At 36.4% G+C, this 27,455-nt stretch overlaps 1 protein-coding gene across 5 annotated transcripts in view; it reads right to left on the reverse strand.

Moving 5' to 3' along the window:
• CNTN1 (contactin 1) overlaps positions 1-27,455 on the reverse strand; it is a 388,261-nt gene that overhangs the window by 177,351 nt on the left and 183,455 nt on the right. For all 5 annotated transcript variants that reach the window (XR_008373377.1, XM_053556863.1, XM_053556866.1 and 2 more), the window contains exons 2-3: positions 7,834-7,961; positions 6,227-6,259 (exon numbers count right to left, since the gene is read on the reverse strand). Coding sequence is in view for 4 of the 5 variants with exons in the window: in XM_053556863.1 (XP_053412838.1) it covers positions 6,227-6,259; positions 7,834-7,894 (94 nt within the window). In the remaining variant the exon portion in view is untranslated. The remainder of the gene's footprint in view (positions 1-6,226; positions 6,260-7,833; positions 7,962-27,455) is intronic.

Genomic DNA, 27,455 nt, shown 5'->3' on the forward strand with positions numbered 1-27,455 from the left:
CTATTACAATGCTTATGGGGTAGGGATTGATGCAAGCCCTCTTGAAATAGAATAAATTGACTAAATTAGACAACCTTTAAATTGTCACACAGTATACTTCTTCCAGACAGCACAATTTCCTATCTTCACTGCCAACCAATCTGTGCTGATAAGTGAAAAAATATGTTTAAGGCTTAGACTTTGAATACTCTGGTGCCCTAATCCTTTAGCTCACAGATAATAGGGTCATAGGAGTAATTTGCATAATTAAAAATATATATACTCAGGAGCCAGTCTCAATAATGTGCAGACATTTAGTTATCAGAATGAAGACTAGAGTCAGGTTAGCAGAAAGGTTAAGTGGACTAAATTAGATCCTTTGCTTGGCTTTACCTGCCCAGGGAACCCTATCACAGCTTTCAAGAGCAACCACTTCTTTGACACATAGCCCACCTCTGAGTCAATCTAGACCCTTTTTGACATAACTGACCAGGCATTTCCACACACCCACATCATGTCTCACTGTTTCCTAAAACGTAGCATGCTTCCCCTGGTGGGCCTACTTCTAGAACCCAACTTCTCTTACACTACCTCCAGTTTATTTTGATTTATTTTCAGTGACCAAAGTTCAATGTCCTTTAGTAACTGATGTAAGTCTAATTGAAAGAAATATCCAGGGGAGTACGGTACAAGTATTGTAAGGATATGAAATTCTTTCCCTGCCCTCCCTTCAGCCAAGCAATGAAGATAATCTTTTTCAATAGTACCTTTGATGGGATGTTATAGAGTCATGCCATAACTCTTAACTGTATAAAGTATAATTTATAGATATTTTGTATTCTAATTTTTATAAAATAAATATTATATTTCTATTTTGTTTCTTCCCTTTATAGTTTTTCATTGCTGAATTATAAAGGAATTAAAGAGAAAAGAAATTTCTTTTCACTTGAGGTTAGCCTGGGTGAAAATGGGTCCTGAAAGTTGGTCCTTTATTTGTTTTTTCTTTTTCATTCTGGAAGTAAATGAAGACCATAAAGGAAAAAAGCATCTACAAGAAATGTTTACTCTCAAATGACTTAGTTACTAATTCCAGGTTAACTATGTACAACTGAGATTCATTGTCTTATCTCAATAGGATACAATATTGCTCCGATAAAATCTAAAAAAGAAATTAAAAAGGAAGATATTTCTTCAAGACGTGGGGAAGAGTGAAGTTGGTGTATTTTTCTATAAGCCTTGATGTATATGTCATTTTTCAAATTAAAAGTGTTTGTTTTAATACATTTATTTAAAGACTAGTCAGCTAGGCTACTAATACTGCTATAAAAATGACAGTTAAAAAACTACTATATGTGCAGAATGATGCATTGGACAGAACGTTTTCATTTGTGAGAAAAATCTGAATTTTAGCTCAGCTAAGTAATGCAGCAGCCATTGTTGGTGACCAGCCAGTGCCCTTTTTCCCCTTGACCCTCACATCAAAGTCTCCTGTGCCTCAGAAGTAAAGGTCGACCAGCATTAATTCCAACATTCTTGCCAATGATGGACTTGATGGTGCGTGTGTGACCCAAATCTGGATGTCTAACAAGAAGTTTCTGGGAAAGATCCTTTTGTTTTTAAAGGGAGATGGGTACAAGTAGAAAAGAAACCCACTCTCTTCCTCTATAAGATGTTGTTATGTCTCCCTGTGGCACTGAACTGTAGTTCTGCTGCCAACAGGTCAGGTAGGAAGCCTGAGAGGCGACCGCTGGATGAACAATGCACCTGCCACTGGCAACAGGGACAGGGCAGCTTTGTTGGAGAAGTGGTGGGAAAGCCTGATTTTAGTAGATTGAAAGGAGAGTATGAGTCAAGGAACTAAAACAACAAGCATAAGCTATATTTTTAAGTAATAATGCTTTAAAGAAGAAGAGGTAAGTGGGATACGGACTATAGTGTTGAGGTCAACAGAAGGTTTTTTGTTTGTTTGTTTGTTTAAAGAGAGAAATCACAGAATGTTTGCATGTTGATAGCAATACTCTGGTAGAGAGGGAGAAATTGATAGTGAGGGAACAGAGGAGACAATTTCAATAATGATGGACCTAAACAGGGCAAAACTAGTGTCCAAGAACTAGTTTTGGCAGAACTAGTGTCCAAGTGCCAGGCGTGGTGGAGCGAATCAGGCAAAAGGAACAGGACGTGGGTGGAAACACGGGTGGGGGGGCTGGTTGAGCTCCGTTCCGAACCGTCCTGATTTCCCTGTAAAACAGGAAGCAAAGTCATCAACCAATGACTGTTGGAAGTTGTTGGAGGTTTGAGGAGCAAGGAGCCACCATGACCTGACCTAGGAGAGAGAAAAGGAATAAACTGGGGAAGTGGAGTTCGTTTGCTGGGTAGTCTCAGCTACCACTTCATATTAGTAAATGCAGGATAGAGGCCTTTTGGGGGTTGGGTTGGTTTTGTTTTGTTTGTTTGGGTGGTTGGATTGGTTTGTTGTTGTTTTTTTCCTAGTGATTATCAGCTGGGTGGTTAAATGTGCTTTGGAACATCAAGATATTTCCTGCTGTTTCCCTGCTTATAGAGACATTAACACTTTCTACTTAAGGCGATACATGCTGTGGATTACATTTTATTTCCCTCTTTGACCCCCCAAAATACTTGCTGAAGTCCTAGCTCCCAATACATCAGAATGCCACCTTATCTGGAAATAGGGTCTTTACAAAGGTAATCAAATTTATTTATTTATTTATTTATTTTATTGTTGGGGATTCATTGAGGGTACAATAAGTCAGTTTACACTGATTGCATTTTTTAGGTAAAGTCCCTCTTGCAATCATGTCTTGCCCCCAAAAGGTGTGGCACACACCAAGGCCCCACCCCTCTCCCTCCTTCCCTCTCTCTGCTTTTCCTCTCCCCCCCCATGACCTTAATTATCATTAATTGTCCTCATATCAAAATTGAGTACATAGGATTCATGCTTCTCCATCCTTATGATGCTTTACTAAGAATAATGTCTTCCACTTCCATCCAGGTTAATACGAAGGATGTAAAGTCTCCATTCTTTTTAATAGCTGAATAGTATTCCATGGTATACATATACCACAGCTTGTTAATCCATTCCTGGGTTGGTGGACATTTAGGCTGTTTCCACATTTTGGTGATTGTAAATTGAGCTGCAATAAACTGTCTAGTACAAGTGTCCTTATGATAAAAGGATGTTTTTCCTTCTGGGTAGATGTCCAGTAATGAGATTGCAGGATCAAATGGGAGGTCTAGCTTGAGTGCTTTGAGGTTTCTCCATACTTCCTTCCAGAAAGGTTGTACTAGTTTGCAGTCCCACCAGCAGTGTAAAAGTGTTCCCTTCTCTCCACATCCACACCAGCATCTGCAGTTTTGAGATTTTGTGATGTGGGCCATTCTCACTGGGGTTAGATGGTATCTCAGGGTTGTTTTGATTTGCATTTCTCTAATATATAGGGATGATGAACATTTTTTCATATGTTTGTTAGCCATTCGTCTGTCTTCTTTAGAGAAGGTTCTATTCATGTCTCTTGCCCATTCATATATGGCATTGTTGGCTTTTTTCATGTGGATTAATTTTAATTCTCTATAGATCCTAGTTATCAAGCTTTTGTCTGATTCAAAATATGCAAATATCCTTTCCCATTGTGTAGGCTTTCTCTTTGCAACTAACATCTTACAACAACCTAATCTTCAATAAACCAAACAAGAACATACCTTGGGGGAAAGACTCCCTATTCAATAAATGGTGTTGGGAGAACTGGATATCCACATGTAAAAGACTAAAACTGGACCCACGCCTTTCCCCACTCACAAAAATTGATTCAAGATGGATAAAGGACTTAAATTTAAGGCAGGAAACAATAAAAATCCTCCAAGAAAGCATAGGAAAAACACTGGAAAATATTGGCCTGGGGAAAGACTTCATGAAGAAGACTGCCATGGCAATTGCAACAACGACAAAGATAAACAAATGGGACTTCATTAAACTGAAAAGCTTCTGTACAGTTAAGGAGACAATAACCAAAGCAAAGAGACAACCTACACAATGAAGTCAGTAGGTAGGCCCTACTCAATACAACTAGTATTCTTATAAAAAGGGGAAATTTGGACACAGAGGCAGACAAACAGACATGCACAGAGGGAAGATGATGTGAAGAGGCACAGGAGACATGTGAACTTGGAGGCAGACACCGGATTTCTGCTGCCACAGACCAGGGACCATCTGGGGCTGCCAGAAGCTGGAGGAGGGAAGCAAGGAGCTCCCTCTAGAGGAGCACAGGGCTCTGCTGACACCTTGACTTTGAACTTTTAGGCTCCAGAACTGAGAGACAATAAATTCCTGTTGTGCTAAGCCACCCACTTTGTGATACTTTATTACAGCAATCCTAGTAAACTAACACACACATATTACACTTACCACATAAATAGTATGAATACTTGCTACTTAAAGTTAATAATGAACAATTAAACTTTAATGCACTTCTTTTTCTCCAAATTTATTTGACAATGAAGTCCTTTTTAATATAATTTGTACTACCAGCTGGCAGAAAAATTTTTTTGGATTATTTGGGGAAATACATATAAAACAGCCTGTATTTCCCCTAATTTCCCTGTCTCTGTACTTTTGTAACCCTGCCTCTATTTAGAACTAGTTCCACTTCTAACATTTAAAATACCTCAAATTTCCCTTATCTACTACCCCCATCGTTATGCCTTAATTTCTTAAATTATTATTTTGCAGCACCACCATTTTTCTTAAAAACTTGATAGCTATTTACTTATCCTCTTCCCTATTATGTGATCAGGTTCTTAAAGTCACAGAACCTACCTTATTGTTCTTTATCTAGCTTACAACTCACAAGGTAGAAACAGAAGTCTCTTGGGTATAATCTGGGCTAAAGACTTCCTTTTTTTTTTTTTTAATTGAGACAGAGTCTCACTTTGTCACCCCTGGTAGAGTGCCATGGCATGATAGCTCACAGCAACCTCAAACTCTTGGGCTCAAGTGATTCTCTTGCCTCCCTAGTAGCTGGAATTACAGGCACCTGCCACAAGCCCAGGCCAGGATCGAAGCCACCAACCCCAGAGCATGTGGCCAGCACCCTAACCATTGAGCTAGGACTTCCTTTCTTATCACCCTACAAGTAGAAGTTCTTCTCACCCTGCCTCATATGGACATCCCAGAGTTGACATACAAGTTGCAGGAGTAGTTTGTCAGTGATTCTTGTTTATTTTTCATCCCCTACAGTTGTAAGTTACTGATGTTACTACATTCTTCAAGCACCTACTATGTCCCCCACTAGGCTGGAAATTATAATTGCATTCATTTCTCAGTCCTCACAACAATCCTGAGATTTTTACATTATAGAAAGTTGAGGATCATACAAGTTTTATCGTTTACACAAGATCAATTGATGAATACCAGGCTAACGATGCAAATCCTCACCGGTCCTACTCTAGACTCTGTATTTTTTCCAGTATAACATTACTGCTCCTATTTCTGCAGAAAATGTTCAGTAGTTGAAGTGGGATCTTTAAAGTGGCAGGGTTATTAAACAACAAATTTTGGAACATCCGTGGAACCAAATTGAACTGAATTGTAAGGTTCCAGGCTTACTAACTTTAGTTCTCTCTCTTGCAGGAAAACAAGAGGCTTTCAAAAATATTAGGTGTTTACATTATTTAAAATATTGCTTCAGGCTCAGCACCTGTAGGTCGGAGGTTAGGGCGTCAGCCACATACACCAGGGCTGGCAGGTTCAAACCCAGGCCAGAGCTTGCTAAACAACAATGACAACTACAACAAAAAAATAGCCAGGCCTTGTGGCAGGTGCCTGTAGTCCCCGCTATTTGGGAGGCTGAGGCAAGAGAATTGCTTAAGCCTAAGAGTTTGAGGTGGCTGTGAGCTGTGACACCACAGCACTCTACTGAGGGCGACATAGTTAGACTCTGTCTCAAAAAAAAAAAAGAGAGAGAGAGAGATAATATTGCTTCAAAAGTTAGTGGCATAGCATTGCTACAAAGCATGCAGAAAAAAGGGCCACATGGAATATTTTCTATCTGCCACAGCCCTCTCATAGGATATTTGTGGTGCACAGCCATTCATTCATTCCTGCAGTCAAACAAGTTATGAAATGTCCATGTGGTCTAACATTAACCATTTGCCTCAATGTTTAGAGAAGTGACAGCTTAAACCTATTCATTGAGGAAAGCTATTTCAAAAGGTTTCCCTTTTGTCAACTTACCTCCATGACCGTATCTTCTGTGCCATGTAAACTCTAAAAGAGAAAGAAAAAACAATTTGATCCTGAAGCAATTCTTTCTATTGTGATTCCAAACATTGTTCAAACAACTGAGATACTAGTCAATTACATGACAGTATTAACCCGTTGCTAATGCTGATTAATTGAGATTAAAGTGTCTGCACACGTGTGCAGATAGCGGTTCCTTGCCTTTACATTATACAGTTGTGGTGCTGATCAGTGCAGAGTGAGTACAAACTCACCAGTCCTAAAAAGATACTTTTTGTTTTATTTTATTTATAAAAATAAGACTTCACCACAATAATATTCTCAAAAATTTTATTATCATATATACACTATATGTGTATAAATGTAAGTTATACATGTGTTATATCTATACAGGCTGCCCATATGAAATTTACATAATTATTAATACCTTTAAAATCCTTAAATACTAAAAGCATTGACTTTCCTGGATTCTGGAATGACTATAATAAAAATTACTCACAAAACAAATTAGTGGTATTTTTTCTTTAATAACAAATAAGAAACACAATAGTACATCCCTCGGGTTCATTATGAAAGTGAAATCTGGGAATTAATACATGGAAGATGAGGTCTAGGTAAGTCTTCAACAAAATAGCCACTCAACAAAGACTTACCTAAGGTCATTACGGGGAAGGTCTAGAAAAAAACTGATGGTTAGAAAAACGTGCTACCTTTGGACAAACGTATGATGCACTTATTATAGGAAATACCTCTGAATGCTTCAGACTTGTCTCTGAGAGACATAAATGGAATATTTGCTCTAAAACTAGAGTGCTATTAAAGCTGATTTGCTATGCTAATGTCTCTACACAGATTTCAGATTATTTTAAACACAGATTTTTATAATATTTACTAAAATGGTAAAGACTGTAAGAATTAATAGTATGCTGTCCCCACTTGTGACAGCTCTCAAACAGTAAGTATTGATTTTCAAAATTTTGTGTATCAGGTGTTAAACACAACAGCTATTAAAAATTAAATTATATTAAATTACAAGTAAATAAATTACATTAAAACACAACAGCTATTAAAAATTAAATTATATTAAATTACAAATAAATAAATTACATTAAAAATGGGAAGAAATTCTTAAAACCCATGGTTTCCTGATTTTTGTTACTATGTCTCATTATTAAATATGCTAGTGAGGTTATTTGTATCTAGATGGTGAAAATACTCCATCATAGTACACTGTTGCATGTTTTTTCCAATCCACATTAAAATATCAAGTTGAAATTGACCACAGCGGAAGTATTTACTCTCCAGGAATAGATTAATTCTACATGCCAGGGGTTCCTTCCCTCCCCTAGAGATTCAGATTTCAAATGTTCACCAGCCCACTACTACACAAAATTAACTAAATCTTATGAAATTTTAATTAAAAGTAAAAACTTAAAAGAAAACAAGGTCAACTTTCATGTATATTTTTTTACTTGTCTGATCCAGATTTCAAAAGAAAATATTACTTCTAACTTTATATAACATACTTAATGAACTAAACACACATATTGATTATGTTGACATAAGATGCATATGGAGACCATGCGAAGCCTAGTTCTTACCTGCTAGACAGGTTGTAAAAGACAGTACCAGAAGATAACTGATCAGCCACGACATTTTCATCTTGTGTTCAGTAGAAGTTAGGTTTAAGCTTTCAGTAATAATATGGCAGTTGAATAATATTAAACACCTACATCAAGAAAAGAAACAGAAGAGAGGGGAGGTGAGGGGTCCGAAAGGGAAGGGGAGAAGTGAGAAGGGAAAATGTTCATCATTTGAGGCCCACAACATTCTCAATCTATTTTATCTTATATTGTCATTCAATCTGTATGTATCAGGTTTCTTTTCCTCTTTAACCACGTCCTTTTAATAATCCTTTTCTGCAAATAGTGCAGGAATGAACATTTTCATTTCAATCATTTTAATTGAAGATTAAATGTAATTGAATATCTGGTAGAAAGACTCAATTAAAGTTCCATTTGTACTAGAGCCTTGTAAAGTCACAGACATTATACAAGAGTGATACCATAGCGTTCTACTTGCCAAGAGTGGCTTGTGGAAATTTTTGTTGCCTGAAATTGCTGATTTTTAAGTGTTAAAATATATGGATTAATAACAAATTCATTTCTCGCTCCCCCGCACTTCTTTCATTTATCAGTCAACAAAGAGTAAATAACTGATCCTTTTGCATCAGCGGGAGACAATCTCAGTGTTGTGGGGCCACATCATTCAAACTTAGAGTGTCTTCTAAGGATAAGATGACAAAATTACTAGAATCAACTGATCTACAAAACCAGGTAGCAGTCTAATCAAAATGTCTTGCTTTTGTAAATTTTACAAAAACATATGCCCATGTGATTACATTGCTATGGGTTCACCCACAGCCAACAGCCTCATGCTGAGGAAGGGCCCCACACCTTAAGCTTTTCCATTTTTGTGTAAATCCACCTCTGTGACTAAGCATATAAAGAAGGGGATCAAGAAAGAAAGACACAGTTTTCTTGCTTTTAAGTAAGAACACGGATCCATGCACAAGTCAAGGCAATGACATGGTGTGGTTTGGATCTGTATGTACAGCATTGAACTGGGAATAGTGTCTTCAATTTAATTAAAACCATCAGAAACACTGCCCAGTAAGAACGGGCCTGAGCGTGGTAGGCAGGACATCAGGGTGATGGTGCTGCGCTAGGAGATGTAGGTCATCAGTGACTTCCTGACACTTCTGACTAAAATGCCTTAAGAACATGGCCTGGGGCATCAGGAAGAGAGATGTGTAATGGGGATACAATGAGAGTTGCAATAAGAGTATTCAAAGATACTGAATCATGTTTTCAAAGAATATATTATAACATTAAAAAAAAACCCTCACATCATAGAGTTGAGTGAAAACATAAATTAGATACAATATGAAAGCAATTCAGAAAGGAAAACAGCTAATGCTACAGTGTTCACACACACACACACACACACATATCTAAAGAAGGTACCAAAAATGTATATGCATTTTTGGAAAGGAAAAAAAATGTATTAAAATTTTAGCACTCAGTATATACCAATAATATATCTGACATGTATCTTGTATCTCTTGGAATTGCAAGAGTCAGACATGACTTGAGTGTTACAATTTCAATACAGTTTCTTTCTTAAAATGTCTATACATTTTAGGGTCTCTCTCTCTATATATATACATATATACACATATATACATATATACACATATATATGTGTGTATAAAATCAAGCATTATTTAAAGCAGCAAAAACATAATTTTATTGATTGCTTGCATTTTACCAAGCAAAGAAAAGCATGGGAGCCTATTTGCTTTTTTAATCATGATGAATTTTGAGACCACATTTATCACTAGCACTTTGCAAAGGCTGGACAAAACTTTTTTTCTCATCCCACAGTAATATGTGGACCAGGATAAACTTTTTTATATATGTACACATACACACACACACATATATATATTTATTACTCTGTAGTAAATAAATCAGTTATTTTTTTAAAAATTTGAGTTAAATTATTAGAAAAAACATATTAGGGCAAAATTATCACAGGGAAATATTTAGAGTATCCTTAAAATATCTAGTACTCTGGGAGGCCAATGTGAGTAGATTGCTTGAGCTCAGGAGATTGAGACCAGCCTGAGCAAGAGTGAGATCTTGTCTCTAAAAATAGCTGGGCATTGTGGTGGGTGCCGATAGTCCCAGCTACTTAGGAGGCTGAGGCAAGAGGATCTCTTGAGTCCAAGAATTTGAGGTTTCTGTGAGCTATGACACAATGGCAGTCTGCTGAGGGTGACAAAGTGAGACTCTCTCTCTCAAAAAAAAAGAGAGATAAAAAAAAATCTAACAATTTTTAAACACCAGAATTAATTTACAACCAATTGATTTCTCTCACAGAGATGTGAAAAATTGAGAACTATACATCTGTATAAACTATATTAAGTATAACGTTTTTAATTTTTATTTCACTGTTCATGTGAAATATTTACTGTGAAAGTATTCTGTGAATATTAATTTATTCTACTAGCCCTAAAAGGGCAGGGGACACCTCACTTGTTCATTGTTACAGCAATAATAAAAGACACAGCAAAGTCATTAAATCTACATTTATTAAATAAAGGAATGAATGAACTCTGTCCGTAACTATATTCAAGAACACTTGCCATAAACAATTTGAACTTGCATTTCCTCAAATAAAAAACAGAACCCTGACAGTAAGTAATATGAAATGTCTCTTACGGGGGCTTTGATCTTTGTTAGGTATTACTATGGTTTATAAACATACCCTAGAAGGGGAAGTCCTAAAGATCCATATTTTAAAGCATTTTTAAGTATGTAGCACATTGGGTGCTGGTGGGAGTCTGTTTTCCACTTGAATATGCACACTCTCATCAGAATGAACAGTGTTTTCATTAGTTCCAGCCTCTCTCTGTTAGACCATGCTATCTTTTCCTTCACTTCAAAATGTGGCCTCTTTCAATAGGACGTGATTCATCACCCTGGCAGCATGTAATTTATTCTATTTAATGGGTTTCTTGCTGTTACAGTTATAGAAGCATCTTCCTCATCTTGTTCACGCATTTGTTTGAGGCTGGTGATCTGTTCCATTGTGTCATTAGTTGTTCCGTCATCTGTGACTCCCTCATCCCATCTGTAAGCAGCACAGTGCGGAAGGCTGCAAGCCGAGCCCACTCCTGCTAACGCAGGAGAAACTGCTGTCTTCTTATTTCTCTCGGAAGGACATACCCCTTGGTAATTCACAGCTAGCTCTGGACCACCACAAGCCTGAAAGCGTCACATCCAATGAAGTGGCCTTGGAAGAAAACAAAGCAACGTGGACAAATACGGGCCAGTCACAGGAGCAGACTTGCTTCTAAACAACTGAGATGACGGAAAGACCGGGAGCAAAGGACAGAGATGCATGCCTGTCCCCACGGCCACGCTGTGTGGGCCACGCTTGGGATCCCCCAAGTCTTCAGGGCCCCGGGGCTTCTCGTCCTCCAGACCAGGCTTCCCATCAGGTATCCCTGCCAGGCCGCCTTCCACACCCCTCCCAGGTCTCTGGTCTCCAGAGCTTTGGGTTCTCTTAACTAGGTTGATATTATTTTAATTTCCAAGAGAATGGGGCTTCTTTCTCGAGCATCCTTTACTGAATCTCTTATGCATATAATAATGAAACAATACTGCTCCACAGTAAAATCAAGCAATGTCGTGACAAATCCTCTAGCTTCTTTCTGCTTCCTCCTTCCCAGGCTTATCTTTCTTGTCCCCTCTCCCTCCTTCCTGTAGAAAATACTAGGGTTCTCATTTGAGAAATCTGGCCCCTATAGAGATATGCATATTTCTGTTGGACAGACCTTTTATAGCTCTTCTCTTGTTTCCTTCTGGTGCAAAATAGAGTGGAAATAAATGATTCCAAAAAGCTTCAACAACATATTAATTAGCAGCCATTTAGCCACTAGCATTTACTTACAAATATTTAGCACTGCTGTATAATGAAAGAAGGTTCTATCAAGACCAATAAAAGTAATCTTTCATTGCACTCATGATTAGACATCATTTATATTTATACTGAACAAAAATCTCAGGAATATTGAGGAAATATTTATATATATGGTAAATAGTCAAGTTTTTATTTTAAAAAGAAAAAACACCCAGATTTTTAGAATGCCCAGCCCCCTAAATCATGTACCTCTATCTTCAACACAGATCATGAAAGTTCACTTTAAAAAAGAGCACACTTATAACTTTGGCTTAAAGTGTACAAAAACAAATTATGTAAACAAAATGCGTCTACTCATGTAATATTCTAAAATCTTTTCTTTAAAAAAAAAAGAAGATTTAACATAAAATTTGACCAACGTTCTTCACCCTTATCACTCTGCTCTGGTTCAGAAGAACATTCACTACAAAGTGCTAATTCCAGAGAATGACTACAGAAGGCTTATTAGAATTTAAGCACAGATATTCTCGGTGAAAAGACACCAATATCTCCTACTCTATAATTCAAAACTGGGGCCTTTTGGTTTCAGAATTAGTCTGAAATTCTGCCTCTGTTGCTAAAGACTTTTTTTTTTTGAGACAGAGTCTCACTTTTTTGCCCTTGGTAGAGTGCCATAGTGTCACAGCTCACAGCAACCTCCAGCTCTTGGGCTTAGGCAATTTTCTTGCCTTGGCCTCCCGAGCAGCTGGGACTACAGGCCCCCGCTACAAGGCCCAGCTATTTTTTATTGCAGTTTGGCTGGGGCTGGGTTTGAACCCCGCCACCCTCGGTATGTGGAGCTGGCGCCCTACCCACTGAGCCACAGACGCCGCCCCTGCTCAAGACTTTTAATTGTCCTAAAGTATCAGTTGCTCAGTTTCTAAAAGGAAATCCGAGGTCCTACTTTAGAAAATGACTGTGAGCACCATACAATGAAGTGTGTGCATGTGCCTGTGTGGTGTGTGGATGTAAAAGTTCTACCACAGACGGACATGAAGTAGAAGTGATGAAATGAATCAATAAAATTTTCCATACATAAAATTAGCTTTGAATTTTAAAAATGCTACTCCTTTAGAAAGGGGATACTATACCATTATTCAAATGCTAAGTCCATTAAGTACTTTCATAAAAATAGTGTGCCTGACCAGCTAATTTTTAGATTACTAAATATCATTTAGAACCAGGTGACAGCATACCTTCTACCTGAATAATGGCGTGCTTTGATGTCCCTAGCCTGGCACTCATTTCCTGAAACTCTATTCAACAAATTGTGGCTCTTTCATCTTACTGTTTTTATTCGTTTGCTTTTTGGAGACAGAGTTTCACTTTGTCACCCTCGGTAGAGTGCCATGGCATCATAGCTCACAGCAACCTCAGATTCCTGGGCTCAAGCAATTTCTCTTGCCTCTGCCTCCTGAGTAACTGGGACCACAGGTGCCTGCCACAACGCCTGGCTATTTTAGAGATGGGGTCTCACTCTGGCTCAGGCTGGTCTCGAACCTGTGAGCTCAGGCAATCCTCTCGCCTAGGCCTCCAAGAGTGCTAGGATTACAGGCATGAGATGCTGCACCCCTACGCTGGGCCATCTTATTGTTTTTATACAATGTTATCATATTAACAATGTTTAGGCAGTTTATTGCTAGGGTCAAATATATTTTGTAAAAATATCGGAAGAGAATAGTTTTCTGAGCCAAATACTTGCCCAAGGAAAATACTAGATTTTCTGAAAATGATTATAAACAGCATCCTACTTTTGTCAGAATAGAATCAGGTTCCTCAACTAGCAGGTAGAGCCAGAAGGGTCTTCACATAGAAACAGCCTTTGCCCCTGAACAGCCTGGCCCTGAACTGTGTGTGAAGTGTATGCCAAAAAACGACTTACGTGGCACATTCCAGAAAAATCTCAATATATGTAATATCATCAGAGTGTGAAATATTCCAACCTTCACTTAATGAGCTTACTACATTAACTTGTGAACTTTAGTATGTCTTCAAATTATCTGGGAAGCTTGATTAAAATGCCATAACTTGAGTTATTCCCCCTGAAACTCTAATTATTCCTTGGGATGTGCTTGGGAATCTATCTTATTAATAAGCACATTTCAAATGCTTTTAATGGAGGTGGCCCCGGAGAGTACTTTTTGGGAAAAAAAATGACTTAGCATTATGAAGAATGTGTTAATCTTTGAATATGAAAATGTCCTTTCTTATAATATAGAGCAAAGATTTTTAGTATCTTTTTAAAAATTGAATAATAAATAGAGGAGATTTAAATACGCCAACAGTAGAGGAATTCAAATCATGGCTCAGGGACTTAGCTGTGTGTGTCTGGGCAATGCACACAAATGCCTGTGATCATTCCATTTCTAGAAATCTCAGGGATATTTGGTCAGCATCAGGGGAGATAATGGATAGGGTAGTAACTTGTAAAATTTTACAAACATATGCATGTTACTTGTTTGCCTGATCCTTCAAGTGAATCACGGATGGCATGGGGCTTGTCAGTTCCATTCCCTGTTATATCTACCAATAATTCCACTAAGACTTACCTCCTATATTCTATCTTTCATTTAATAATCCATTTGGAATTTTGAACAGCAATTCTTTGCCAAACCTAGCCCTAGACTCTGGTGATTTAAAGTGGAATAAAATATGGTTTTAAGGCCTTTGAATAACAAACTGGTTTTTATTAGTATACTGATGAGGAAGAGTTTGAGTGGAATCCCATAAACATATATGTGACTTTTAAATCTTCCTTGAGAAAACATACCTCCATTGTTTTTGTTTGTTTGTTTGTTTGTTTGCAGTTTTTGGCTGGGGCCGGGTTTGAATCTACCACCTCCAGTATAAGGGGCCAGTGCCCTACTCCTTTGAGCCATAGGCGCTGCCCCACATACCTCCTTTTTTGATGGATTAAATTAGCAATTCTTAGAATTGCTAATATCAAGAAATCATATTGCTTGATTTGCCCATTATTATTATCTTCCTTTTCCATTAGCATCTCAAAGTTTTCAAAACCAAGCCAAATAATTTGGGTGGGGGCTGGCACATCAGTTCCATGGGGGGAGACAGCTTGAGATCCATAGGACCAGTCTGCATTTTCTCAAATTTTGTCAGGCACCTTAACCATACAACACACACTCCTAAAATGTGGGACAAAATCTATGTAGGACTTTCTATTTATTCTACCACCTAAAAATGGTGGTTTCTTGAAATCCTAGTGAATAAGCATGGCTGTATCAGTTATAGGCCTGTGTGACACCATGGGCTTAAATTAACCTGTGGAAAAATATGTTCTATAAATATCACAAACAGAGTCCTACTATTTTTAAGTTCCTCTGCATATATTACATCATTTAAAACTAAATCGAGTAATTAATTTAAATATAAATCCAATTACCTAAAAATGTCAGCAGTTATTTCACAAAACGCAGGCTGTACTGTCAGCACTCAATTAATATCCATATCATTCAAAAGCCTTCCGATCCCCTCACTCCAGCCCCCTCCCTGCAGCCATTTCTAGAAATGGACTGAGTCACAGGGATTACACAGAAGGGCCAGGGTTTGAATCCTTCTGTCCCAGGAAGATTTAAAGCCCTACTTTTTATGTTCGTAAGTAGGCTTTTTTTATTAAGTCATATACACATAGATCATGAATACATTTATGCACACGTGGGGTACAATGTGCTGATTTTTTTATACAATTTGGAATGCTTGCATCAAACTAATTAATATAGCTTTTGCCTCATTTACCTGATTATTGTGTTAAGACATTTATGTACTATACTTGATAGATTTGACTGGTACTCTTGCAATATACTCCATAGGTGTGGTCCCACTGTTTACCCTTCTAATTTTAAAAATATATTTAAAATCTCTCCTTTTAGGAGAATGACATTTTGCATATTCAACAATTAACTCATTTTTCTTGAAGCTAAGAGTGTTTCCCAATATGTAGCACCAGGAGCTACCTCCATTAACAGCATTTGGAGTGTCTTTGTCAATCAGATGAGCGATTCTCAAGAATAATACAAGTTTTAGAAGGAATAGACAAGGATGTGCATGTTAACAAAGCTTCCAGGTAAATCAACAGCATGCTAAACTTCAAGAGTCACAGTCCAGGCATGTTAAATAAGGTCTAAAGTATTTCCATCACTCTCAGAGAAAAATGTACATGTAGATTTGTGAATGGAAATGTTTTCTGAGGCCACATCAGCAGTCTGTGCACTCTGAAAATCAGAAGATGGCTGGAGCAGTGGCTCACTCCTGTAATCCCAGCATTTGGGGAGGGGGAGGCAGAAGAATTGCTTGAGGCTAGGAGTTAGGACTCACAGTATGGTGAGACCTTATCTCTACCAAAAATTTAACAACAACAACAAAAAAAATTAGCTAGGTATAGTGGCGTGTGCCTGTAGTCTCAGCTACTTAGGAAGCTAAGGCCGGAAGATTGCCAAGCACAGAAGCTGCAGTGAGCTACGATAGCATCGCTGTACTCCAGCCAAAGTGACAGAGTGAGACCCAGTCCAAATAAATAAGTAAATAAATAAAATCAGAAGATGCACAGCATTTAGTAGCCTACCTCTTAAAATTATGTCTGTTAGTCTTTGGGAGGCATTTGGTCTAATGAGAAATGAATACCCTCTATTTATGCAACTGGTTTACTTTGCCATCTAATAATGAATGAAAGCATTTTGATATACTGTTTTGCCTAATAGCTAGAAGGTCTTTGACTTTTCAATCAAACTCTCTTATTGAACTACAATGACCTGACCGTGCACTACTTTAACCTTCTTTTGTTCCTCACCTGCAATTCAAACTGATCTGAGACAACTGGACTAAGCAAAGAAATGTGCCCTGTGATACTCTCCTGTGAATCACATCTAAGAATCCAAAATAGGATTTAACACGTTTTTGACAGCAGAAAAAAAAAAAATTCTGATGCCAGCAAGAAGTAATATCCGAAATTCCTTCCCTTCTGCCATCGCACACGTCCACAAAAGAACAAGACCACTAGAGAAGCTGCCGGATCCCACAGCTCACTCCATTTACGCTGGGGTTTTAAAGATTTCCTGAGCTGTAATAACCCCTTTGTGTGTTTTTATTCCTCTGTGGAGGAGCCCACATTTAATAAAAAGGCTTTGTCGCTGCTATCACTCTGCTTTCTGAGGTCCGCTCTAAGCAATTCTCCCGAATGCTGCTGGGGAGGATTATGATGTTAGACGCTGCTCCACACTCAACTCTATGTCCCCAGTATAAAAGAGCAGGCATTGACTCCTCCAATCTCAAGGTGCCCAGCTTTTCTGAGTCTCAGCTGACAAAAGACTGCTCCTGCAGGAAGAATGAGACTGACGATTTCGTAATTCCTATTAGCTGCTGTTCAGGTTAAGAAATGTGCAGTTGAGAAGGCACATTCCTTCTGAGACAACACGATGTAGCCCTTGACATTCTATTTTTTACATAAAGAGAAAGACATAAAGATCACTGTCCTAAAACTAATGAGTGATTCATGCTCAGATAATGTAGGCCTTTATTTCTAGAAGCAGCTCAGAGGATTTTACTTTAAATGCACTTGAATTCAATTAAAATGATTCAACAAGTGTTTATTTTTGAAACACATATGAAAGGATCCCAATGAACATTTGTACAATTTAGATACATGCTTTTATTGCACGCTGTTTCAAAGACCAAGAAAGCAGTTTAATTTTCAAAAGTATATAATGAAATAATCATGTAAAGTAGATGGACAATCACTTTAAATTATTTATGAATTCATTCCATACACATTTACTTACTCTCTACCATGTCCAGACATTTTACAGTAGCAGCTTAAATATTGGTAAATCAAAGATATATGTTCAGAAAGGGGATTTCTAAATTATAACCTTCTCGACAGCAACAATTATCTCATTCCTTTTTCTGTACCTTACATTACCTAACATGATGCCTAACATCTTGGAGATACTCAATACATATCTGTTGAATAAATTTATAAAGTAATTACTAAAAGAAAATCATTATTCTGTATTTGACAAATAGATCCACAAGAGCAGGAAGAAGTAGCAATAATGGAAAATAAAGGTCAAATTCAGAGAACCGTGACTAGTCTCGTATGGCGACTACGCACTCATGGAAATGGAGACACCTCAGCAAGATAAATGGGAAGAAAAGCGTCATCCAATTATGGCATCTTAAAGGCCATGTGTTGAACTTTTGGGTTCTTCCACAGACAGTTGTTGCTTGAATAGTTCTGTAAGAAAATGTCATCATAGCATTTAATCCTAAGTGCTTTGGTTTATGGAGGTTCTGTTCTTCCTGTTTCTTTTAAAGTTCTCATTATCAGAAAAGATATTGGATAAAATTTCTGACTCCTATATCTGATACCCTCAGAGCATCCAGTTTTCAAATTTACATTAACAACGTGGTCTTGAACTATGAAAAGAGTTTTCTCCCTTTTTATTCAAATTCGTATGAAATATAAATTAAATTGTAAGTAGGGAAAGGGTGAATACATACCTCTAGTTATAAGAAGTCACAGAAAGAGATGTGGATTTTGCAAAATAATATCAAAAGGAAAAGAATTATATATCTTTGAAAAATGTCTTTATTCTGTCTTAAAGTGAGGAATTCTTTTTTCTATCAAATCCAAGTCTTCCTAATCCACAAATACTTCTTGAGTACCTACTATGTGAAATGGTTCATACAGCCTGCATTAGTAATAGAAGTAGAGGAAAACTGTCAAACTGCAGAAGCTTGGAGTGCAGTTTGGCACAGCTTTAGGGAAACCTTCATAGATCTGCCTTTTTATCCCCGCCACCAAGAGGAAATTTTGCCTATGCATTTATTATTTTAAAGAACATGTATCTAAACCTCTGAACCATAATTAATAACACAAAATTCAGTCTGACCTTCAGAAAACAAAACTTCCTTGCTGTTCTGCCTTATTGAAAATTTACAGATGATAATACCTTCATTTCATCATGCCTTCAACAAATATCTATTGAGTACTTTCTGGATGTTAGGCATTATGCTAGACCATAGACATTAGAAGATAAATGAAAAAGTCCTTAGCTCAGTAATTAAGATGTTTGCACGTCATCTCTAAACTTGTAAGCCAGGCTCTGGTTTATAAGATTAAGTATTCATTTGATTAATTTCCACATGAACCATATTTTAGCTACTATTTTTAAGCTTAGCTTACAGATGAGAGAACAAAAATCTCAAGGATATTCAGGAACTACATCAATCATTATCTTTGTAACAAAGAGTCTCCTCTGACAACCTCCCCCTCTTACGTTCTCCCCCCTATGTAAAGTCTCAGGGCAGCTGTTGACCCACTTACTAATAATTTATTATTATGTGCTTGCTTATCTTCTAAATGCAAGGCCACTTCCAACTAAATTTAGAGACATTGTATTAAAAAATATTTTAAGATCTTTTCAAAAGTTGAGGAAAAAAAGTATTTTGGAGGAGTAGTTTCTCTGCTGAATTTAGTATTTCTGATAGGTCTTATGGCCTATTAAGATACAATTATAAGTAGAACAGAATATCTGATTGTGAAAAATCTGGCCCTCATAAACTCATGGCATTTCAAATTTTTATACTAAAGGCAGTGATATTGCGAGGCAAAAGTGCAGACTGTGGGTACAGTCAGAACTAGTTCTCATGGATTGGAAGCTTTGGGCATTACTTCTGCATTTGTAAAATGAAAATAATAATACATGTTTGCAGGAATTATATGAAAAACGTATATAAGAGACTGATAATCGTTCTTCTTTACCTACATGACTAAGTTCCCGAGAAGAAAGAAGACATGGTCTATTCCTATGGAGGCTTAAATAATTTGCACAGAGAGCATGATCAGTGTGTGTGTGTGTGTGTGTGCGCTTAATAAGGTATCATAGAAGAAAGCAAAGAAAAGCAACTAAGTATAGTTATGTAGATGCCTTCATTTAGAACTCTCGAAGTTCAAGAATCAATATGAAATAGGTAACACCGGTGCTGTGGATTGAACATGTCCCCCACATCTCATGGTTGGAAATGTAATCCCCAATGCAGCGGTATTGAAAGGTGAGGGCTTTAAGAGGTGATTGTATCATGAGGACTCTGCCCTCTTCAATGGCTTAATCCATCAGATTAATGGGTTATGATGGGAGTGGAACTAATGGCTTAGTAGGATGAAGAAAAAGAACGAGAACAAACCTCTGAGCAGGCTCAGTCCCCTCACCATGTGTTACATGCTGCTTCAGGACCTGCAGAGTTCCCAGCAGCAAGGAGGCCCTCATCAGATGGGGCCCTTCAACCTTGAACATTTCAGCTCCATAAATGTAAGAAATAAATTCCTTTTCTTTATAAATTACTGTTTCAGATTTCTGTTATAAGCAACAGAAAATGGACTGATACAATTGGGTTGAGGGTACGTCCATGCTTTTTTTTTCACTTTGTGAAATTGTGGATATTTATTTACTAGGTAAATCTGTTGTTCTACAATTTTCCGTGGATAATTGTGAATATCAAATTAGATAATATGTAAAAAGAAATTTTTGCAAATTAAAAGTGCCACAAAATTGGAGGATATGATTATAAGTAGAGGCTTCTGTGTAAAATGATTTTCAATTTGACACTTTATAATATAAACTCAGACTTACTACACAACAGACACCTGAATAGCTGTCTTTGATTTCTATTTCCAGAATTATCTTGAGACCAGACTTTCAAAATTTAAGTGGAAATTTACCAAAGAAAAAAAATCACTCTATGCTCTTTTCCCCATGCAACTAAAGGAGTTAGAACATTTCTCAAGACATGCCAGCTCAAAAGTCCCTACCGACTAACTGCCAAGGCTGAATTTATATAGATCAAATTCTCCATGAATGATACTATTAATCATGAATTTCCAACACATTTCCCTCTTAGTTGTAATAAATTCATTCAGAAATATTTTCATTTCATAAAAATTGGCTTCTTCATCAGTATTAATCAAACTAGCACTCCAAATTATCTCCTTTCACTCAGGGAAATGAAAGGAAGTTTAATTTTCCCATAGGTAGATAGTTACACATTTTAAAACTCAGCTTTTAAAATGGGGGGAACTGGGAGGGTAACGGGTCTCTAGATGTTTTAAAAATATAATAGCATGAAGTAAGGGAAATACACTTTTTTTTTCTTGTGACACATTTGATATTTTATTTTTAGAGCAGTTTTCGTTTAAATAAAAATTAAACATAAAGTACAGAGTTCTCACTTCTCCCCTACATTGCTTTCCCCTATTATTAACATTCTGTATTATTGTGGTACATTTGTTATGACTACTTGGATAATATTGATATATTATTATTAACTGAGGTCCACAGTTTAAATTGAGTATATATATTCCTTTGATTTTGGCAATTAGGGAGAAATGGACTTCTCTTCCAGATTTTAATGACTTCTCCAAAACAGTGCAATCGTCAGTATGACTTGCAAAATCAACAATTTACTTAGAAAATGTAGAAGCCATTATGTAGGCAATTTTATTTGTTTTAAAATATTTAAGTGCCTATCATGTATACCATGCCTAGGTCCTTGAGAGTCAACAGATCCAAAATATCTGGTCCTGAGCTTCAATGGGTATGAACCAGTGAGAGAGAAACACTGATTACACGGTACCTGCAGAGACATTGGAAGCAGGCAGTGAAGGAAAGGGATGAATTTAGGGATGAGTGCTTATCTTGTATGTTGACCACTTCAATGGAAGATGCTGCTATTCAATAAGGGGGAGCTAGAGTTTTGGTGGGAAAGTGAATTGACTAAGAATTTAGTTTAGATACATTAAATGTGAGTCTCCCATTAGATAGCCAGGAGGAGATACCAAGTAAACATTTGAATAAATGAAACCAGAATTTGGAGGTGAGACAACAGTGAGCAATAACTATTTAGAAGTTATCTGCCTATTAGTAATATTTGAACCCCAATAATGGATCGAAACTCCTAATCAATTTGTTTTATGAAATAAATGAAAGTTATAAAAATGAAGCAGCAGAAATATAAATCTAAAATGACTGTTTTTCCTTTATCATGGCTCTCTCATCAATTAAAATAAGGGGTAAATGCAGCAACAACTGTATCTACTGGCAGAACCCTTTGCTCTTTTCCAGATTATTTACTTTAGAAGAATTAACTCTGGAATTTTTTCTAAAGTTTCTCCTGAAGCAAAACATATTTTCTATACAATGCTTCCTGGGTGTCTTGAAGAGTTAAAGAATAGCTCTGCTATGGTTTCAGCATGTCAGAATAAGGATATTATAACTTAGAGGCTCCAGAATGCAGAAATACATCTTCTCTTATTTTTGTGAACCAATTTTGAATGTATTAATATAGGATTTTTTATGGCTATTCAAAGACTGTTTTTAATTTTATTCAATGAAGTATCAGGTATGAGTTCAACATGTCCAAATTTCTATTCCTGAATTTTAAATTATCACTGATATTTTCAGAAACTTTGATATAACTTGAACATTAAACTTGCCTTATGTGACTATGCAGAATGATATAATGATCTACACAGTTAAGGTAAAGAGGAAGGTTTTCAATTAATCAGGAAACTTCAGGCCAGTGGCTCTTAACCTTCCTAAGCCGCGACCCACGGGTTGAGAACCGCCGCTTTAGGCAAAAGGCCTTATTTTTGTCTGAATGATCTTAATGATATGTACATTCTTTCTTTATATTTGAACTATATCTAAATTCATTAAACCAAGCTGTTCCTGCTTAATATTCTTGGTGTTTTAGTAAGTTTTCCATCAGTAGACATATTAGGCTTTAAATCCAATTATGTTTTTGTTTATTCACCCTCCAGTTGTTTTCATTTTTGTCTGAATTCCATTTGTTTTCATTAATGTGTCTTGAATTTCTTAGAAGGAGAATTTGTAACGATTTATATTCTGCTAAACTGAACTTCCTTGACTCTGAGTTCCAGCAGAAACACAAAGAGTGTGTTTATATATATTTATATATATAAATATATTTATATACATTTTTTAATATAGATAATATAATCAGATGTTGGCAAATTGCCTTACTGCCATATCATCTAAAAAGTTAGAAAGTTTCAGCTTTCAAATTCTTGCCCTTATGGAGGTAAACTTCCATTTAAGAAGCTGTGAGGAAACAGTTACTGAATAGAATATGTGCTGAAAAAGAATTAGCATTCTTGTTAAAGCACAGTATCTTAACTATCGGGGGTATTTCCAATCCACCAAAAATAATGATGGTTTAGTTATGGTCAGCGTCTTTCTCTCTTTGGGAATGATTCCATTTTGTTTTCAGTAATTAGTAATTTTGTTGCCATTAAGAATCAGCAACCTAATATAGCCTTTCACACACAAAAAAATTGCAACTTGGTTGGCCACAGAGTTTTACTGAGAATGAAAACTGCCCAGACCCATCGGGAACATACATATTATTTTATTTAAAAAAAAAAAAAAAAAAAGTCCTTTCAGAGCAACATTTTAGCGGCGTGCATAGTAACACAGATTTTGGTCCCACGAAAGGTTTATCCACATTGCAGTTTTTGCTCTTCTACCACCTTCTGCGAATTGCATCGAATCTTTGCATCCTTCACTTTCAGACAGGCTCCTGATGCAAATTCTCAGTGGTAGACCTTTATTCAACTTTATTGATCAGCTGGTTATTTAGCCAAAACTAAGCTGAAGGAGGATAGATTCTTGAAATATGGCTATAATATGGTACAGTTCAAATTATTCTTTCATTGAATAAATATTTGAGTAAAATGCAAAAAAAAAAAAAAAAGAAAGAAAGAAAAGAAAACATTGTGAGAAAGATTCAGTATTGTGAAGCTATCAGTTCTTCAATTTGATCTATAGGTTTCAACACAATGTCAATCAAAATTCCAGAATGTTATTTTGTGGATATTGACAAAGTGATTCTACATTTGCCTAGAGATACAAAAGAACTAGAATAGCTAACATAATATTGAAGAAGAGCAAAGGCACAGGACTGACGCTAGCCAACATAGAGATTCAAAGCTATGAACAACGAAAAGCTATAGTGATAAAGATACCACGGTGTTGGCGCAAGAACAGACACACAGATTAATGGAATGGAGCAGAGAGTTCAGAAATAGACTCACATAAACACGGTCATCTGATTTTTGACAAAAGATCAAAGGCAATATAATGGAAAAAAAGATAGTCTTTTCAACAAATTGTGCTGGAATACCTGAATATCCACAAGCCAAACAATGTAAATAAATGAATAAATACACAAATAAATAAATAAATCTAGATGCAGACATGATACTCTTCACAAAATTAACTCAAAATGAATCACAGATCTAAATTTCAAATGCAAAACTATAAAATTCCTAGAAGATAATATAGAAGAAAAGCTAGGTGGCCTTGGATTTGGAAATAACATTTTAGATACAACAATAAAGGAAGGATCTATGAAAGAAAGAATTGCCAAGCAGGACTTCCTTAAAATTAAAAAAGCCTGCTCTGTGAGAGACACCCGTCAAGAGGGAACACAAGCCACTGACAGGGGCAAATATTTATGAAAGACATATCTGACAAAAGACCATTATCCAAAATATACAACCAACACTCAAACAACCCAAATAGCAAACAAATGTTGTTTTTTGAACAAACACCTTCCCAAGGAAGATAATGCAGATGGAAAATAAATATGAAGAGATGCTCAGTGTCACATGTCATCAGGGAACTGCAAATTAAAATGGTAGTAAGATACCATGATGTACCTTTTTGAATAGCAAATGTCCAAAATACTGACAACACCAAATATCAGCAAGGATGGAGAACAGTAGGAACTCGCACCCACTGTTGGTGGGAATGCCAAATGAACAGCCACTTTGAAGACAAGTTTGGCAAGACAAGTTTGGTAAGACAAATTTCTTACGAATTAAACGTACTCTTATCATACAATCCAGCAATCACACTCCTTGTGACTTATTTACCCAAAGGAGTTAAAAACTTACGTCCATACAAAAATCAACACAAGGATGTTTACACCAGCTTTATTAATAATTGCCAAAACTTGGAGCCAACCAAGATATCCTTCAGTAAGGGAGTAGATAAAAACTTCTGCTATATCCAGGCAATGGAATATTGTTTATCCTTAAGAAGAAATGAGCTAACAAGTCATGAAAATAACATGGAGAAAATTTAAATGTATATTACTAAATGAGATGGGCCAGTGAAAAGTCTCCGTACTGCATGATTTCAACTATATGACATTCTGGAAAGGGGAAATGGTCAGTGGTTACCAGGGATTGAGGGGGATGATGAGAGGGGTTCAGAATGAATAGGCAGAGGATTGTCAGGGCAGTGAAATTACTCTGTATAATACTGTAATTATGAATTAGCCCAAATCCACAAAATGTACAACAGCAAGAGTAAACCCTAAAGTAAACTAGGTGTGCCAAGGTAGGGTCATCAATTCTAACATAACTCCCGCTTTGGATATTGATAATGGGGGGCCTGTGTGTGCAGGGGTGGGTGACCGGGTGGCATGGAAATCCTTTACACTGTTTCCTCAGTTTTGCTCTAAACCTAAAACTTCCTATAAACAAAAAATCTATGAAAATTATAATTAAAAAATGATAAGGAAGAATAAAGTGCAATGTGAAGTCACTGAAGAAGCTAATACTCAAGTTGAGCTTGCAGAGGACCTATGGATAGTCCATACCTAATGTTATTTTCAGAGTTTGTACAGGTGTATCTGTATTTGCTCTTTATGGATGGTATCTGTATAGTATTAGGGAATTAATATTCCATGGTCAGGAGTCCAGTAATGGAAATTGCTCATTTATTGAACACACACTGTTTCATATACTAGACAGGTGATTCACATATACAAGTCAGACAATCTAGTTTGTGAACTCATCCTAGAAAAAAAGTGCTACCTCACTGCAGTAGGATCAGGTGTGAGAAAAAGAAGCAGAGGGACTGATACCCAGAACTACAGAAGGAATAACCTGTCATAAACTTGGGTCACTTCTCAGTTTCCCAAGAGTTAACCTTGATCATGATTGGATAAGGCAACAAAAGAACCAAGTGTCAGGACACAGGTGTATTCAAGGACTTGGGGAGAGCAAGCAGAGCTAACATCTCACATTTGGAATACTTTAAACTCTGTTAGTGATTCATTCTGATTATTTAGACACAGGTCCCGTATGGAAAGGGCAAAATATTCTGTGAATAATATTAATATTTGATAAATAATTTCATATATGTAAATAAGGTCATGATAATGCTTTAAAATCTCAACTTGAAAAGGTATGACATTGATTTAGCTTCTGTACATGAGCCAACTCCAAGGCACGGCTTAGTCATTAATAAATCTGAATAAACCAACACTGGGAGTTGTGACCTTACTGCCCTTCAGACTCCTCAGATCTGTTGATTTTATTTTCATAATATTATGCATTTTAGATGACATATACAATATTAATCCAAAACATCTCAGAGAAAGTTATGTAGTATCAACAAATCTCATTAACAAATAGAAAGTGCATTCCCCATGTCAGCCTCATAAACGCTAAGATGGTCTCTTTCTTTGAAAAGACATGCTTTTGAATATATTCAGGTTTATTACTTTGATTTTTTTCACAAAACAAAATTCTAGAGTAAAAACTAATGGTCTATTAAAATTAATAATTTTTTTAAACTTATAACAAGAATAAATGAGTGATAATTTGTCAGTCATTCATAAGTCTGTTTATTTGAATCTGTTATTTTGACCTAGATTCTTTTAACCTAGAATAGTAACTAAGGGCACAGTACCAATTCCAAGGAAAATCAAGGTTGCCAGCTTTAAAATTTTCTACAGAAAACTGTCTACAAATTGCCAGGGTAGGAGCATTATCATAAATGTAAATGTTAGGCTAGCAATAATGGCAAACTGGCAGGTGATTACTGATGTGGAAGGGAAAACATGCCAAAGTTCTTCAATAATGTCATGAATAGGAAAGTTCACCTTCACTATCATTTTGGTAGAAGTTAGTTCTTAGAGAAACTCAAAACCAAATGATTAACTGAGATAAAGATGTTTAGGTTTTGAAACACTCTAGTACCCTAAAAAATAAAAAAATAAAATAAATAAAATAAAAGAGGGCCATATTGATAATTTTGTCAAATTTACATTAAAGAAGACACAAGCCCTTAGGATATGATATCATGCAATGCTACTCAATTAATTTTTTTCATAATGTTCTATGTGGTATAAATGTAACTCTGTATCCTGTTTACTCTAAAAATTGTTGACTATTTTGTTCTTCAAAATATTCTTGTTAGCGTATTTAACCTTTTACTCTTTTATGTTTTCCAGTATCTTAGAAATAACCTTCATATCCAAAATTAAAACTAAAATATTGGTGATAAAATCATCATTAGAAATAAAATAATTAATTTTACCCTAGGATAGGCACCAACTTCTATTTTGAAGGAAAATCGAAGAGTGAGATATTGGTGAGTTAATATGATTTCCGTGACACGTCAAGAATGTGTCGGGATGTCTGCTTCTGCCCCTTCTATGCAACTTGAATCTTGTACCAATTAAGCCAGAAAAACAAATAAAATACAGAAAGACTAGAAAGAGGAAATAAAACTGTCATTATTCAATGACAATATGATTGTCTATAGAAAACCAAAAAGAAAACAAAATCTACAACACACAATTAATA

Source organism: Nycticebus coucang, chromosome 12, assembly GCF_027406575.1.
Source record: "Nycticebus coucang isolate mNycCou1 chromosome 12, mNycCou1.pri, whole genome shotgun sequence".
In the NCBI taxonomy this organism is placed as follows: Eukaryota; Metazoa; Chordata; class Mammalia; order Primates; family Lorisidae; genus Nycticebus; species Nycticebus coucang.